This window comes from Neovison vison, chromosome 2, assembly GCF_020171115.1.
Source record: "Neovison vison isolate M4711 chromosome 2, ASM_NN_V1, whole genome shotgun sequence".
Lineage (NCBI taxonomy): Eukaryota > Metazoa > Chordata > Mammalia > Carnivora > Mustelidae > Neogale > Neogale vison.
In genome coordinates this window covers 215,627,750-215,642,391 of record NC_058092.1, presented here as the reverse complement: position 1 = coordinate 215,642,391, position 14,642 = coordinate 215,627,750, and the positions used below count along the sequence as shown (strand labels likewise).

At 40.0% G+C, this 14,642-nt stretch overlaps 1 protein-coding gene across 2 annotated transcripts; it reads right to left on the bottom strand.

The window, feature by feature from the left end:
- Positions 1 to 388: 388 nt before the first annotated feature.
- Positions 389 to 4,201, bottom strand: SFR1 (SWI5 dependent homologous recombination repair protein 1). Of its 2 annotated transcripts, none has more exons than XM_044240451.1 (4): positions 4,118 to 4,201; positions 3,273 to 3,394; positions 2,241 to 2,651; positions 389 to 778 (listed from the first exon to the last, which is right to left on the bottom strand). In XM_044240451.1, exons 1-4 carry the CDS (start codon positions 4,143 to 4,145, stop codon positions 587 to 589), a joined length of 753 nt encoding a protein of 250 aa, XP_044096386.1. In that variant the 5' UTR covers positions 4,146 to 4,201; the 3' UTR covers positions 389 to 586. The 2 variants fall into 2 exon arrangements, with proteins under 2 accessions (XP_044096386.1, XP_044096387.1); XM_044240452.1 differs by having other exon boundaries at positions 3,982 to 4,155.
- Between the last annotated feature and the right edge of the window lie 10,441 nt (positions 4,202 to 14,642).

Genomic DNA, 14,642 nt, shown 5'->3' with positions numbered 1-14,642 from the left:
TTCTAGCTGAGGAGTCACTATGAACTGAATGGATGATAAATATGAAGGACCTTGTATGCCTTGAAGGGGGGCGATGAGGTTATGTTGTTTTTAAGAGGTAGATGGTCATTTCACTAAATGAGATGAAGAATAAACAAATTTGAAAAGACAGGGAAGAATAACATGACATATGGACAAGTTTAATTACCTGCTACACCATCCAGATGGAAGTATGTGGTAAATGGATAGAAACACGGTCCACAAACTTAGGAGACAGGCATTTTTAGACCACTTGAGGTTTAGACATTCACCCGACTGAACTATTTTTTAACATTTAAAATAAAAAAAAATAGAACTTTTTTACCACAATAAACAATATATTAAAATTGACTTACAGAAATGACCAAACTATTTTTTAAACATGATTTAATTTTTTTTCACATTTCTTTAAATATGAAGTTTTCTTTGGCAAATTTATCCAGACTACTAAATTTTCATTTTAGATCTTATTTTATATTTACATAATGGTTTTTACCTTCCTTTTAAAATGTATTAAGTATCTTTTAACTTATCATTCTCAAAAATATTCTGGGGAAATAATTATGAATTAAACATCCATAAATTCTTCTTCACTTCTGTTATAGTGTAGCAACTTATCATCTAACCCATAGTGGTCTATCAACTGAGTAAGGCTGAGTTTCCTGTTCTCCGCAGACATGGCTGACTGCAACTCATAAAGCAACAGCTGGCTACAGCTTCTCCACTTCTGTATTAACAACTGTAACTGAGACAGGTCATTCTAAAAGAGGAAAAAAAAATAGGTCAATACCCAGCTAAGCATACTATTTTAACTTAATGAAAGTTTTTAAATTAGTAAATGCGTAGGTTTAAAGAGTAACACACTTGGTCAGGATTGAGACTTCTACCCAGGAAAAAGTAAGACGGTTTTAAGTAGAATGACTGCAATGACACTCAAATTGAGTTCTATGGCTATTTTGTTTGGTCCAACCTCTGGACCATCTTTACCCTCAGGGACAAATCAAATCATGAAATAGGGCAAAACTATGTAGAGAAGAAACAATATAGATTAAAACATTATATTACATGTACTTTTTATATGTATTGTACATATGTATTATATGTAGTATTATAGCTATACTTTTTAAAAATGGAAATATTCAATTAATATAAATTAAAATATTCAACTTTGTATTTCCAACATCACTTTCTATCTCATAAAACCCGGGTAGTTACATTTAGAAAAATTCTAAAAATTCAAGACAGCATATCAGATCTAATATTCCACCATTTACACCACGCTGCTGGGGAAGGAGCCACTACATATACAAAATAACCTAGGTCAGTAAAGGTTATCTTCTCCCAAATGCCCAGATGAAATCTAAAAACCTACTTTGTATTTGTTTTATCAAATCAAGAACCTGGAACATTTGAAGAACACAGACTATTACTAAAAATATTTTTTACTGGGGTGCCTGGGTGGCCCAGTGGGTTAAAAGCCTCTGCCTTCATTCAGCTCAGGTCATGATCCCAGGTTTCTGGGATGGATCCCTGCATCGGGCTCTCTGCTCAGCAGGGAGCCTGCTTCCCCCTCTCTGCCTGCCTCTCTGCCTACTTGTGATCTCTGTCAAATAAATAATAAATAAAATCTTTTAAAAAAAATATTTTTTATTGTACTTTGTGGTCTATTTTTAGCTTTTTTAATCATTCACTGGCAGCTGTCACTTTTGTTCTCACTGTACTTGATTCTATCATTTGATACTAATATTGCTACAGGCTGGAAACTAGAAAGAAAAACTTCAACTGCATATTAAATGAGAGCTGGGACTTTCTAAAGTTGTATCTGGTGTGTAGGAGCCTCTTCTACTCGAAATCTTATGACTTCCATTTGAGTTACAGTTGTTGGGAGCCAGGTTTCTCAATGTATGGCTTATTGCTTATTATGCTTAAATATTTTCTCTTTGAAATTACTTTCCTATCACTTATTTAAAAATAAATATTAAGCTGGGGCGCCTGGATGGCTCAGTGGTTAAAGCCTCTGCCTTCGGCTCAGGTCATGATCTCAGAGTCCTGGGATCTAGCCCCGCATTGGGCTCCCTGCTCGGCAGAGAGCCTGCTTCTCTCTCTCCCTCTGCCTGCCTCTGCCTACTTGTGATCTCTATCTCTCTGTCAATTAAATAAATAAAATCTTATAAATAAATAAATAAATAAATATTAAGAAGTGGTTCTGAAATTATTCTCACCTTTGATCTATACATTTTGACCAGTTTTAGCCTCCGAAGAAGGTCTTCTTTCTCTTCAATCTGCTTCATCAATTTTGTTCTTTCTTCACTTAATCCCTGTTTGGGAAGTTCCTCATTCACAAAGTCACTCTGGAGATCACTGCATGACTCAGTATCAAGAGACTTAGATTCACACGCACTGATATTCTTGAAGGTATTTTTCAAATACGTACTTTCTTTGAATTCACCATCTTTGTGTTTAAAATTTTCCTTAAGTTCCAAACAGTTTTCTTCTGTTGAAGATGCTGGTTTCTCAGGAAAAGTCTGATCGTTTTCTTCATTCTCTACTTTAAGACGTTTTACCACATTGTAATGGGAATTAAATGAAGATCTAGTTTTCCTCAATCGTTCTCTAAGTGTCGCACTCATAGGCTGAAAAAAGCACAAAACATTAATCAAGAAAAACATTCCTGTGTAAACAAACCCACTAATAATAAAAACCTTGTATTTACTTGACAGAAGTGGTTGACACCACTAGATGGCTTTGTATCTCCACTTATCTGAGGTAACCGCCACAAAATGTAATTCCTGCAAGCCCTGTTAATTTCATTTTTGTTTTAGAAACGTTAGAACCCTTCTAAAACAGTGTTGAGACGCCTATCCTTGTCACCACAAATACCTGTTCAGCAACTAGCACATTCCTGACGCTAATGAATATTTCAGTTACAAATTAAGTAAAAGACCTAGATCCCTACCAACAAAGACCTTCAGAATACTGCAGATTCAAACGTCCTCAATTTGGAATTTTGTAGTAACCTGATCTGAAACTAAATGAAAATAACTGATTCAAGATGAAAATGGCAGGGGGGGGGTGGGGAGGTGGAGGGGGCGGGGATTATCTTAGGATAAAGACCTAAAATTATTTAATAGTTCGGTATCTATTTACTGATCTACACATTATGTTAACTGACATTTTTCTGTAGAATTAAACCCACTACTGGCACAATACGTAGAAATACAGTAGCTCCAGCGAAAGAACTAAGATATTCATACTTGTTTTCTTAAACTGCTTGTACGGGGAGATGGTGGGCTGGCGCAGGCCCGTGGAGTGCTAGGTAAAGTCACAGCTGAGTCGGACGGGCTTTCCATCTTGGAAATGAAATCTTCGCCTACCTCTTAAAAAAAAAAAAAATAATGTAAATAAAATTAACCGATATGGCGATATATTCAATTTTTGTGAAAGAACTTTTTACTCTTGTACACAGAACATCCACAAATACGCCAGCAACAACTTCACTTAGTTGTGATTCATTCTTGCTCTTTTTGCAGTTTCCCGTTTACTTTCCTAAGTAAGACTGTTGGTCCACAGGACTCCTGGTTTTTTCAGGACAAATAAGCATTTCACACAAACACTTGTTTTATCTATCAAAATATCCTCAAATCCGCCATTTGGGGGTAGCGAGAATAATTCTGTAATTCTTCGGGAATTCTTTAATTTCGTTACGCCGGCTTTATAATGAAATACAACTGAAATCTTGACTCGAAAAACATCATCAGACGTGTCCCAGTACCTTAAACCCTAAAAAGCTGTGTGACTAGAACCAATGACCACTCAGGCCTGACGAACAAGGAACACAAGCGCAGATAAACATACGCCCGTGTGTGTCGTTTAAGCGGCGAAGAGACCCTGGAAAAAGAGTTGGCTTTTTCCTCAAACAAAGGCGTCCACTTTAATGGGGTATGAAGGGGAGCTGCTTCCTACCTCCCACCACTGCAGAACACCCACACTAGCCCTCGAGAGGCCCCAGCTCACTCTCGCCCCCAGACCGCAGAAAGGAAGCTCTACTCGACTCCACCACAGACACCCGAGGCAGCCCCACTCTCAGATATTCACTCACTAGCGGAGACTCCACCACCCTCCGCCATCCCCAGAGCACAGAACCTGCGCGCTGCCTCGGCGGGGCGGGACCGCGCGAGAGACGGAAGAGACGTGCGATTGGCTGAATTGACCGACGCGCGCAGCTCCGCGGGGCTGGGCGCTCTAGAGCGGCGAGACGGCGCGCGCCCGCACGCGCGACCTCCGGAGACCGCGAGGAGGCGGAGGCCGAGCGGGGTCACGCGAGGTCCGTAGAGACGCGTGATTGGCCCGGTGGACTGACGCTCTCCGCTCTGCTCCGCCCAAGGGCGGAGCACGGCGGAGGGTTAACTGCGCTGTCTGCGCGCGGCCGCGAGCCTCGGCCGCGTTGGGGGTGGGCTGGGCAGAGTCTCTGAACGCCAGACGGGTGGATTTTCAGTGCGCTGCGCTTCTCTTCGCGGCTTTCCCCCATCTTCTCTTTCCAGGCCTTGCCTTCCTTGTTTTTGTGTGTGCGAACTACGCCTGGGCGTGCCCCTCCCCCTTACCTAGGTTTTCCTGTCTTCGCTGCCCCTCCCCCCCGCCGTTAGACTCTGTCCTCACTCCCCACACGAAACATCCGTCTTCACACCGGGCAGGACCCGAAGCCGCAGACCGGGCTCCGGGTTAAATTTAGGGCGCTACGCTCTTGTAAAGCAGAGACCGCAAAAGGGGAGCGCTGGTTTAGCCGGCCTGTTGAGAATCCGACATGTTAGAAATCGCTCCAAGAGGCCCGGCAGATGGGTCGAGCTCTTCGCCAGTCACTGATGTCGCAAACGGCGCTTCTCACAGGTTTTCTACTGCATCTACCCCCAAATTTAGATTCTGTAGCTTGGCTTCAAGTCTAGTCAGATTTGGGTCCCACCCCTTTGGGCTACACAGGAAGCAGACCAATCACTGAATGAGATTGTGTTGGTCTTGAATTCAGATGTTTGTTTCTGTTTTTTTCCAGAATCCAGATGTTGGAGGCAGATCTAGCCCTTGCTGAATACTGGGCAGCGCCTTCGTCGAAAATCGTCGTCCTGCGGGGCCTCTGCCGGCTCAGTCGCAAGAGCGAACGTCTTGATGGGGAGGGGGCGGGGGGAGCTGAGTTCGAGCCCCGCCTTAGCTGTAGAGATTACTTTTAAATATAAAACATTAAAAAAAAAAAAAAAAACCACCTCACTTCCTGGTAGCAATGTTCTGTTGCTGTGCAACAACAAAGTTAAATAAGTCGGGTGGAGCGCTGGGTTTGGGGAAAGACAATTAGTAATTTCTGAGTCACCTGGAAGTTGGGAATTTTAAGGAGCTGCTGGTGTTTAAAACCTAATGAATGGCCATTTTATTTATTTTTTAAGATTTTATTCATTTATTTGACCGCGATCACAAGGAGGCAGAAAGGCAGGCAGAGAGGCAGACAGAGAGAGAGGAGGAAGCAGGCTCCCCCCAAGCAGAGAGCCTGATGCGGGGCTCCATTCCAGAACCCTGGGATCATGACCTGAGCAGAAGGCAGAGGCTTTAACCCACTAAGCCACCCAGGCGACCTGAATGTCCCCACCCACCCACCCTGAATGTTCATTTTAAACGTTTATACTGTTTCTTTGCAAACAGCTAATAGCTTAGAGGTGCCAGGACGCTGAGGAATTAACTGAGTCCTAAGTAGTCAGATCCAGAGAAACTGAAGACAACCCCGTGCAGTGATTAAGGACCTAAACCTTGGAGGCGATTTGCCCAGGTTCGAATCCTGACACCATTATTTTATATGCTTTGTCAAGTAGTGTCTCTATGCCCGGGTTTCCTCATCTGTAAAAACAGGTATAATAATATCAGCCTCTTAGGGATTGGAGGATTAAATGAGAATTCATGAGGGGCAAGGAAAACAGCAGTAGATATTTAGGACCCATTCCATAATTGTTATTTTATAAATGCTTCTATATTCACCATTACTTAATTGATATAACAGTATGCATGGTAATTCTTTCATCCTTCTGCTTTATCTCCCCAAAAAAGGTCAGATTTTTTAAAGATGCTGTAATCCATAAAACCCCACACAATGTAAGCTCAAAGTAGCAGAAAACTTGGTGGCTCCATATATAATTAATATATATTCCCCTTCTAAATTTTAAAAAATTGCATAAGTTAACCTCAAGGAATTTACAAAATGAAAGAGAGAACTCACGATTTTCTTTTTCTTTTTCTTTCTTTTTTTTTTTTTAAGGTTTTATTTACCCACCTGACCGAACTCAAGCTGAGGGAATGGCAGGGGCAGAGGGAGAAGCAGGTTACCAGTTGAGCAGGGAGCCAGTCGAGGGGGCTGGATCCCAGGACCAGGAACCAGGACTGGAGCCAAAAGCAGACGCTTAACCATGACCAACCCAGGTACCCCAAACTCATGATTTTCTGACACAAGTGTTACCACATCAAGCCACAGGTCTGTCTGTACATTTATTTCTCCCTGAACTCATCCATTGGCATCAGTTACTCATGCTGAAAAGAGCAGACTGATTTGTCCTGACACTAGAAGCACAATGCAGACTCTGCATATTCTTTATACCTTGGGGCATAAGGTTGGGTTGTTTTTATGATTCTCTAAAATCAGCTGCTCCAAAATCCTTTTATCAGGACAGCCCAAGCTTAGAGCTGTGTTTTTGCTGGCTGCATAAAGGAAAACAACATCTTGCCTGGCAGATGTTCTGACTTGCTTATTGTGTGAACTGCTATATTAAATGGGATTGTTTGGCCAGATTTTCAAAGAACTTCAGAATAACTATTCAGAAAAACCTGTATTTTAGAAATGTGCGTTTTTGTTTTTTTTTTTTTTGAAATGTGCGTTTTTTGACCTACATCTCTGGCCTCCATGTGTTGTTACAACTGAACGATCTTCCCACATTTAAGTTTGTATTTTACTTACTCCAGTGACATCCACAAGTGGAAACATAGCTTCCACTCTCGACTTGGTGTAAGGAATCTGGAATATAGCCCCCGTACAGTTTTCATTTTCTTTAGATAAAGCCTCGCAAACACTTCCATGACTTTAAGTGCCCAAAATCTATGTAAGTAGTTTGTTGTTTGTGAAAAGGGACATTGTATGTTACTTGAAATTATTCAGGGTGGGAAAAACACTGCCCTAGAGAGCCAGAAGGCAAGGGCTCCTTATTCTACCATAGAGAACAATTTGAACAATAGAATTCTATGATAATAGTAATTAATATTAACCTAAGGCAGGCTTTCCCTGTGTTTTTAAATTTCTCCAATACCCAAGGCTACTGTTAGCTACTTTGTTATTCATTAGGGAGTGGTGAATGTTTCTTCCCTTAGTCTGTGATTATTGTCAGTGGGATGATGACATAGGCCTAAAAATCTTTATGAGGCTTTTTTATTCTTTTTTAATGACAAGAAGAAAATAGTCTTTCTCTCTTTCTCCATATAAACCACACACACACACACACACACACCCATGGTTAAGCCACAATTTAAAATTTCATTGCATTGGGTTTCTTTACTTTAAAATTCTTAGGTGTAGCATTATTTTATAAATCTTAACGGTAATCTCAGAGTGACCTAAATTCCATTCCATTGACTTTTCTGTATTAATACCATATATATATATATATATATATAGATACACCTAGTAGCCATAGATTTTTTTTTAACAATTAAAAATATAAATATACATTTGTGGGGCACCTGGGTGGCTCAGTGGATTAAGCCTTTGCCTTTGGCCAGGACATCCTGGGATCAAGCCCCACATCCGGCTCTCTGCTCAGCAGGGAGCAGGGAGCCTGCTTCTCCCTCTCTCTCTGCGTGCCTCTCTGCCTACTTGTGATCTCTCTCTCTCTCTCTGTCAAATAAATAAAATCTTTTAAATAATAAATAAATATAAATATACATTTGTAAAACATGATTAAAATCTAATTGGGTGAGGTATTGTGTAAAATCCACATGATTAAGTTGATTTATAATGTTCATTAGGGCAAGTTAAGCAAAATTTAATACAAATTTATAACACTCACACAAAAACTCTCCTAAATTCTCTTAAGTGGCTTTCAATATTTCTTCTGACATTTCTATATAAGTTGAAAATCAAAAACTCTCCTCTATGTTTCTCTTGCCATGAATTCAACTCCTGCAGACCTATCCATGGTAAAGAAGATGTGTTTTAGTGTTGTCATCTTATAAATTTCCCTTTAAGTGACTGACAAACTATTTCTGTTTCCTTTCTTTAAAGACCTCCTATGGAATTCTATAACATATAATTGATTGATTTGTAGAGACTGTTGAAGACTTTTTTTTAAATCCAAGTGTGACCTTTGTGGGTAAACTGTTTAATTCTCTCTAGCTACATTAAGCAAAAGCAATTTTATTTTCAACCTCAAGATGAAAGAGCCCTTAACTTAGCTACTAGGCATACCTGAGAGGTTGCCTTACTGAGTAGGATGGCTACTTAGAGTGTGAAGACATGGGAGGGTCAATAGCATTTGGGTAATAAAAACTTGCCCACCACTGGGCAACTAGAAAACTTATCTGGTAACTAATACTGAGGGTCATATACTGAACAAGAACCTAAAGAGCTCCTTTCACCTGGTGTTCCTGTCCTTTTATTTTATTAGACCTGGCATTTTGTCAAGTCCATTAGAGACTCAAGGAGCAAGAGCGTCTGTGATTCATTGCTGTCACTGGGGTGTGTTCTCTTGGAGAAGAATAGAGTGATTCAGGTTAGATTAATAATGGTGAGGAAGGGGGTAGGGTGTGTGTGGGAGGGAGGGTCGTGGCACAGGAGTTAGACTGTGGAAAGGTAATGGTAATAAAAGTATAGCTAAAGGCGACATCTTTCTCAGATCCTTAATTAACTCAAATGTCACTGCTGCATTCATTTGGGGGAAAAAAGGCATCAGATTTCAGCAAATCCTTAAGCACCAGAACATGTCTTATAATCATCCTTAACTACCTGAAGTTTGAGAGATAACAACTCCCAAGATAATTTCACAGTATTGAAATCTGTTTGAAGTGCTGGCAGAGAAGTCAGTGTAGTTTTCTACCCTTGAATCTCATTATTGTTTCAGTCTTGAGAGTATAAAAGCTTTCTTTTAGATGGAGAAGCAAGAATGTCTCATGATACCAGGAAAATAAGGAGTGAAGAGACAATTCTACCATGTTCTACGATGCTATTGATCTTTTTTCATATGTTCTTCTAGCCCCTTGGCAACTTTGATGATAAGCATAGTAGTAGAGAAAATCTGTGAATCAGCCTATAATCAGGAATTTTCTGGTCCAGTTCAGGATCTGACAGCAAGATTGAAACTTCACCCCTTTCCCACCATTCTCAAAGGCAACATAAAAATGTCTTAGACTTTCATCATGGGCCTTATGAGCAGTACCAAACCCTCCAAATGCCTAGAGAGCCCCTGACCAAGAGATCTGAATCCCCAGGGTGGATCCGTTAGGGAGGCATAATCAAAGATGGGGGAGGTGGCTTGAGCAAAGACCTCTCTTCCTTGATCCTCTTTCCTGCACCTCCAAGACTGCCTCATGCCCATGTCCCCCACACCATGCCTAACTTGTCAGTGACATCAACATTACCCAACTCTCCACTCTGTCACACCTCTGTTGCCTCCAAAAAATAATGTGTGAAACTTGATGATAATACTGGTGATCCTCAACGGACAAATGATACTGCCATATTTTTATAGCGAAAATATGTGTTTCCCATGGATAAGATCTTGGGAAGGAAGCATAGAACATGGCTACATTCACACTGACCTGGTCCTCCAGGACTTCACTCAGCTATTTAAATGTCCTTAACACAAAATTAAGACAGATAATACTTATCCTTCAACAATGTATACCTTTAACTCAAACTTCCCAAACCTCCCACCTCCCAAAATTTTGCCTTACGTGTCCCTCTGGTTATTATTATAGCAGCTATCAAGTATATTATCTCAGTTATTTTTCACTTTTTGATGTGACATGGAAAGTCATATTATCCTTTCCTTAGAACCATTTACAGACTTTCCTTTTATCTTATTCTTAAGTCAGGAGAAGGTCATTCAGTTGTTTTCCAGTAGTCCACAGTGCATGGGAATGATGGTTTAGTCTACCTCCATCACATTGCTTACCCTCTTCCTTATACTGTGTTATAACTTGTGAATCTATGCTTTTCTAGGAATGCTGGATATTGAAAACTCAACTTCTATGTTACCAAAGATCTACTGTGAGTGAAATTCACACCAAATGCAGGGATAACACTCATCAACAAACATGGTCTTCTCAGACTTTTGAAAGCCTGTCATTGGGTAGATAGCATACCATGATACCAAAGAACACAGGCTTGGGTTTTGGAAGGCAGGCAACTAATCACGTCCACATTTGTTAAGCAAATGCCTATGAAACTATAAATTATAAACTGCCCATAGGTTTAAAAAAAAAAAAGCATTACTATAGGTTGCCATTATCTGAAATGCTTTCCTAGCCTAACTCTGGGCCATTGGAATAGGGTACTTTAAACCTGCACGAACAAGTTTAAGATTTTTGTAAAGATGCCAAATCTTTAACATAACAATAATTAACATAAAGCTTGTGCAATTAAGCTGCCCCAAAAGGAATGAGTTTGAATCTTTGGCAAGATGTTCCTCTTTTTTAAAAAAGCAGCTTCACCAGTACATATTATCTTTACTCAGAGCTGTTTCCCTTAGGTTTGTTTAGCTGACTTTGTTTCATTCCAGTAATTGTCTATAGGGATAGCAATTTATTTTCAGTCACTAATTTTCAGGATGAATCAATCCTAATCAAACCAATTTTACCCACCAATGTAATCTGCTATGTCTATTTCCATGTTTATAGTTTGAAAGAATCAGACTTGCTGATCCCCTCAACCTAAATAGAATTCTTCTGTGCTGAGAATGGGATTAAGTTCCCAAAATAAACTCTTAAGAAGAGAATTCATTTCAGAAAAAGAAAATTCACTGATATCAAACCGTGGATGTAGTGAGCTGGTACCTGAAGTGACTTGACTTTAGGGAGTGAAAATAGCATATTATTACAGGTTTGAAAGACTACAGCTTAGAATTATTTGGACAAATGAGAATATAAATCTCCCTCTACTTATGGTGGAGTTACATCCTGATAAACCCACTGTAAAGTGAAAATATCATTAAGTCAAAAATGGATTTAATACACCTAACCTACCAAATATCCTAGCTTAGCTTAGCCTGAATTAAATGTGTTCAGAACACTTACATTAGCCTACACTTGGGCAAAGTCATCTACTTCATAATAAAATGTTGGATATCTCATCTAATTTATTGAATACTGAAAAGGGTAGACAATACTGAAAAGGGAAGATTTGTATGGGTACAGAATAGTTTTAAGTGTAGGAGTAGTTTACCCTCATGGCTGCATGGCTGGCTGCGAGCTGGGGTTCCCTGTCACTGCATAGTAGAGATCAAAATTCAAAACTGTTTAAGATTCTCTATTTTTATGGTTTCTACTGAATGCATATCACTTTTGCACTATGGTAGAGTTGAGCAATCATAAGTTGAACCATCATAGGTCTGCACTAAAAAGCTAAAATTGAATATTTGCGTACTATTTAGAAGCTCTGAAGGCAAGCTTTATGAACCCATCAATAACTGCTCAAGCTAAGATTCTAGGAAACTTTCCTGGATCACTACATTGATAACTGAACCCATCCTCAAGAGTTCAAAATTTAGTGCCAAGAATTTTGTAGGAGAAGAAAAAATGAGAGGAAAAAGCGGGGAGGAAGATATCTTTACTATATGTTTCTTGCCCTTAAGGAGAATAAAACTCTTGTGTTTAAAACACCATTTTTTAGGGCGCCTGGGTGGTTCAGTGGGTTAAGCCACTGCCTTCGGCTCAGGTCATGATCTCAGGGTCCTGGGATCAAGTCCCGCGGCGGGCTCTCTGCTCAGCAAGGAGCCTGTTTCCTCCTCTCTCTCTCTCTGCCTGCCTCTCTGCCTACTTGTGATCTCTCTCTGTCAAATAAATAAATAAAATCTTTAAAAAAAAAAAAACACCATTTTTAAAAATAACTTATTACTGATTACTAGGCTTGGTTATGCCATACTGCAAGTTATGCTGCAAGTTTAACCTGGATTTTGAGGTTCAAATGCAGATCAAACACCATGAAACCTGGGCATATTCACTGGGACTATATTCTGAGAAAATAATGACTTCTTTCTTAATGAGAAATGCATACCTCATGTTCTTTAAGGCCTTTGATACTATTGAATAAAAAGGATTATGGAAGTTTAAGATTTTATAATTAATAAAGATGTAAACATGCATTATAGATATACCTATACTTTCTTAAGACTTATGCAGTATTATAATAATCAGGGTAAAACTGATTATATCTTGTAAATGAGATAAGCCACATTTTATAGTAGGTAAAATTTTAAATGAGTAAGGCTGTAAAGCCACAGACCTTGCTTCAATTTTCTTTAGCATTCCAAACCTTTTCATTGCTGAGTTTTGTTGTTGTGTGCAGTGAGTTGGGGAAGAAATGGGCTGTGGTCACAAACTGTGAAGCTGTGAGGTTGCTTACATATGACATAATCATGGGTTGTCAGTTTAAATTGGGGAAAATGGAATTTTGGGATTTTTGTTTGAATACAACTTTGGATGAATACAAATGATACACATTGATGTTTACACCTGTTTTTCTCTGATTCATTCATTCTCCTGGAAAATAGGGCTGCACAGGGTATAGGACTGAATCAGAGCAGCTGAGTTCTTTACTGACCCTGCTACTAACAACTAACATGCTGTGTGACTCTGACAGATTCATTTAAATTCTGTGGTCTCTGTTTTCTCAACTATGAATTGTAGAAAAAAGAGTAATCTTTCCAAGCTCTGAGGTTTTCTCATTCCAGTTTGGGTACATTTTGGTCCACCTGAAATTAACCAGTTCCCACCATTACTCAGTTCACAGAAAGTTAAACTTACAGATAAAATTCCATGTAGAAACAATTAAATGGACACTCTGGAAGACGTGCTAGGTGCTAAACGTGGAAAAGTAAATATCAGTATTTATCACATAGATTCCATCAGTTTGAGCCCTGAGGAAATTTGTTATATGGAGGATTTTTTTTTTTTCCTTCAATGACCTTTCCTGCCTCAGAAGCCCTCCCATATCATCAGAGTCCCAGTCTCCCAGCCCCGGGGCTTCAGGCTAACTCACTATCTGCCACTTGCCATGGCAGGACACACTCCTGGTTGGTCTGCTCACTTTTACTGTCATCTTCTGGAACTCATGTCCTCGCTTCTGTTAAATTTTGTTGCTTACCATAGATGCTCAATAAGTGTGTTCTGAATGGATAAACTTAAGGATAAATGATTAATTTTTAAATCAGTCACTCAAAAGGTGAAAATCCTGAAGTAAGAAGAGAAAGTTACAGGGTGGTTGCCTAATAGAGCAAGGGATGGGGGAATATTAACAGCAGGCAGAATTTTCACTGCACTCTTTGGATTATTGTTGAGGGCTGGTTACCAAAAAGACCAAGTCATGATTAGAAGTTTGGAATTTTCAGACATCACCCCTCCCCAACCACTTCTCTAGAGAGGGGAGAGGGGTTAGAAACAGAGTTAATAATCGATCATGTCTATGTGAGGAAGGGTCCATAAATTCCCAATGGTATGGCATCTGAAGAGCTTCCAGGTTGGTGAACACCTTCATGTACGAGGAGAGTGATACATTCCAACTCCTCAGGAACAGAAACCCTTCTGCTTAGGGACCCTCCCAGATCTCACCCTATGCATCTTTTCCTCTAGCTATTCATCTGTATACTTTATTATATCCTTTAATAAACTGGTAAACAAGGGTACCTGCATGGCTCAAGTTGTTGAGCATCTGACTCTTGATTTCAGCTCAGGTCATGATCTCAGGGTTGTGAAACTGAGCCCTGCATTCGGCTCTGTGCTCAGCTTGGAGTTGGCTTGGGAATCTCTCCTTCTCCCTTTGCCCCTCCCCTGGCTCTCTCTCTCTCTCTCTCTGTCTTTCAAATCATTTTCAAATGAGGTAATAACATCTACTTTATGAATTATAATGATGCAGATAAAGTGTTTCATATGCAACTTTCCAGATAGTTACTCTCCACATAATGGTGGTGAAGGTAGTGATACTGGTGGTAGTTACCTTAAAGCTGCAGATGGGGACAAATGTCAGGGGCAGGACAAGAGAGCGACTTGATCAGAGAGCTTTTCTCATCTTTCATTTAGCCAAATTTTCTCAAATTGTGCTCCAGTAGAACAATGCTGTTCCATGAGCTAGTTCAAGGTGTTTTACAGGTAAAATCGAAATTAGGGAGATCTTTTCTAAATTTGCAGAAAAAAATAAAGATGTAAGATGCTTCCAATTACAATTTTTTCTAGGGACGCCTGGGTGGCTCAGTTGGTTAAGCAGCTGCCTTTGGCTCAGGTCATGATCCCAGCATCCTGGGATCGAGTCCCACATCGGGCTCCTTGCTCGGCAGGGAGCCTGCTTCTCTCTCTGCCTCTGCCTGCCTCTCTGACTACTTGTGCTCACTCTCGCTCCT

Coding starts and splice junctions, on each gene's coding strand:
- SFR1 (XM_044240451.1), bottom strand. CDS start 4,145: ATGGCGGAGGGTGGTGGAGTCTCCGCTA. Junction 3,395..4,117: donor GGGTGGTGGAGTCTCCGCTA/GTGAGTGAATAT, acceptor TTTTTTTTTAAG/AGGTAGGCGAAGATTTCATT. Junction 779..2,240: donor TCAAAATGTATAGATCAAAG/GTGAGAATAATT, acceptor TTCCTCTTTTAG/AATGACCTGTCTCAGTTACA.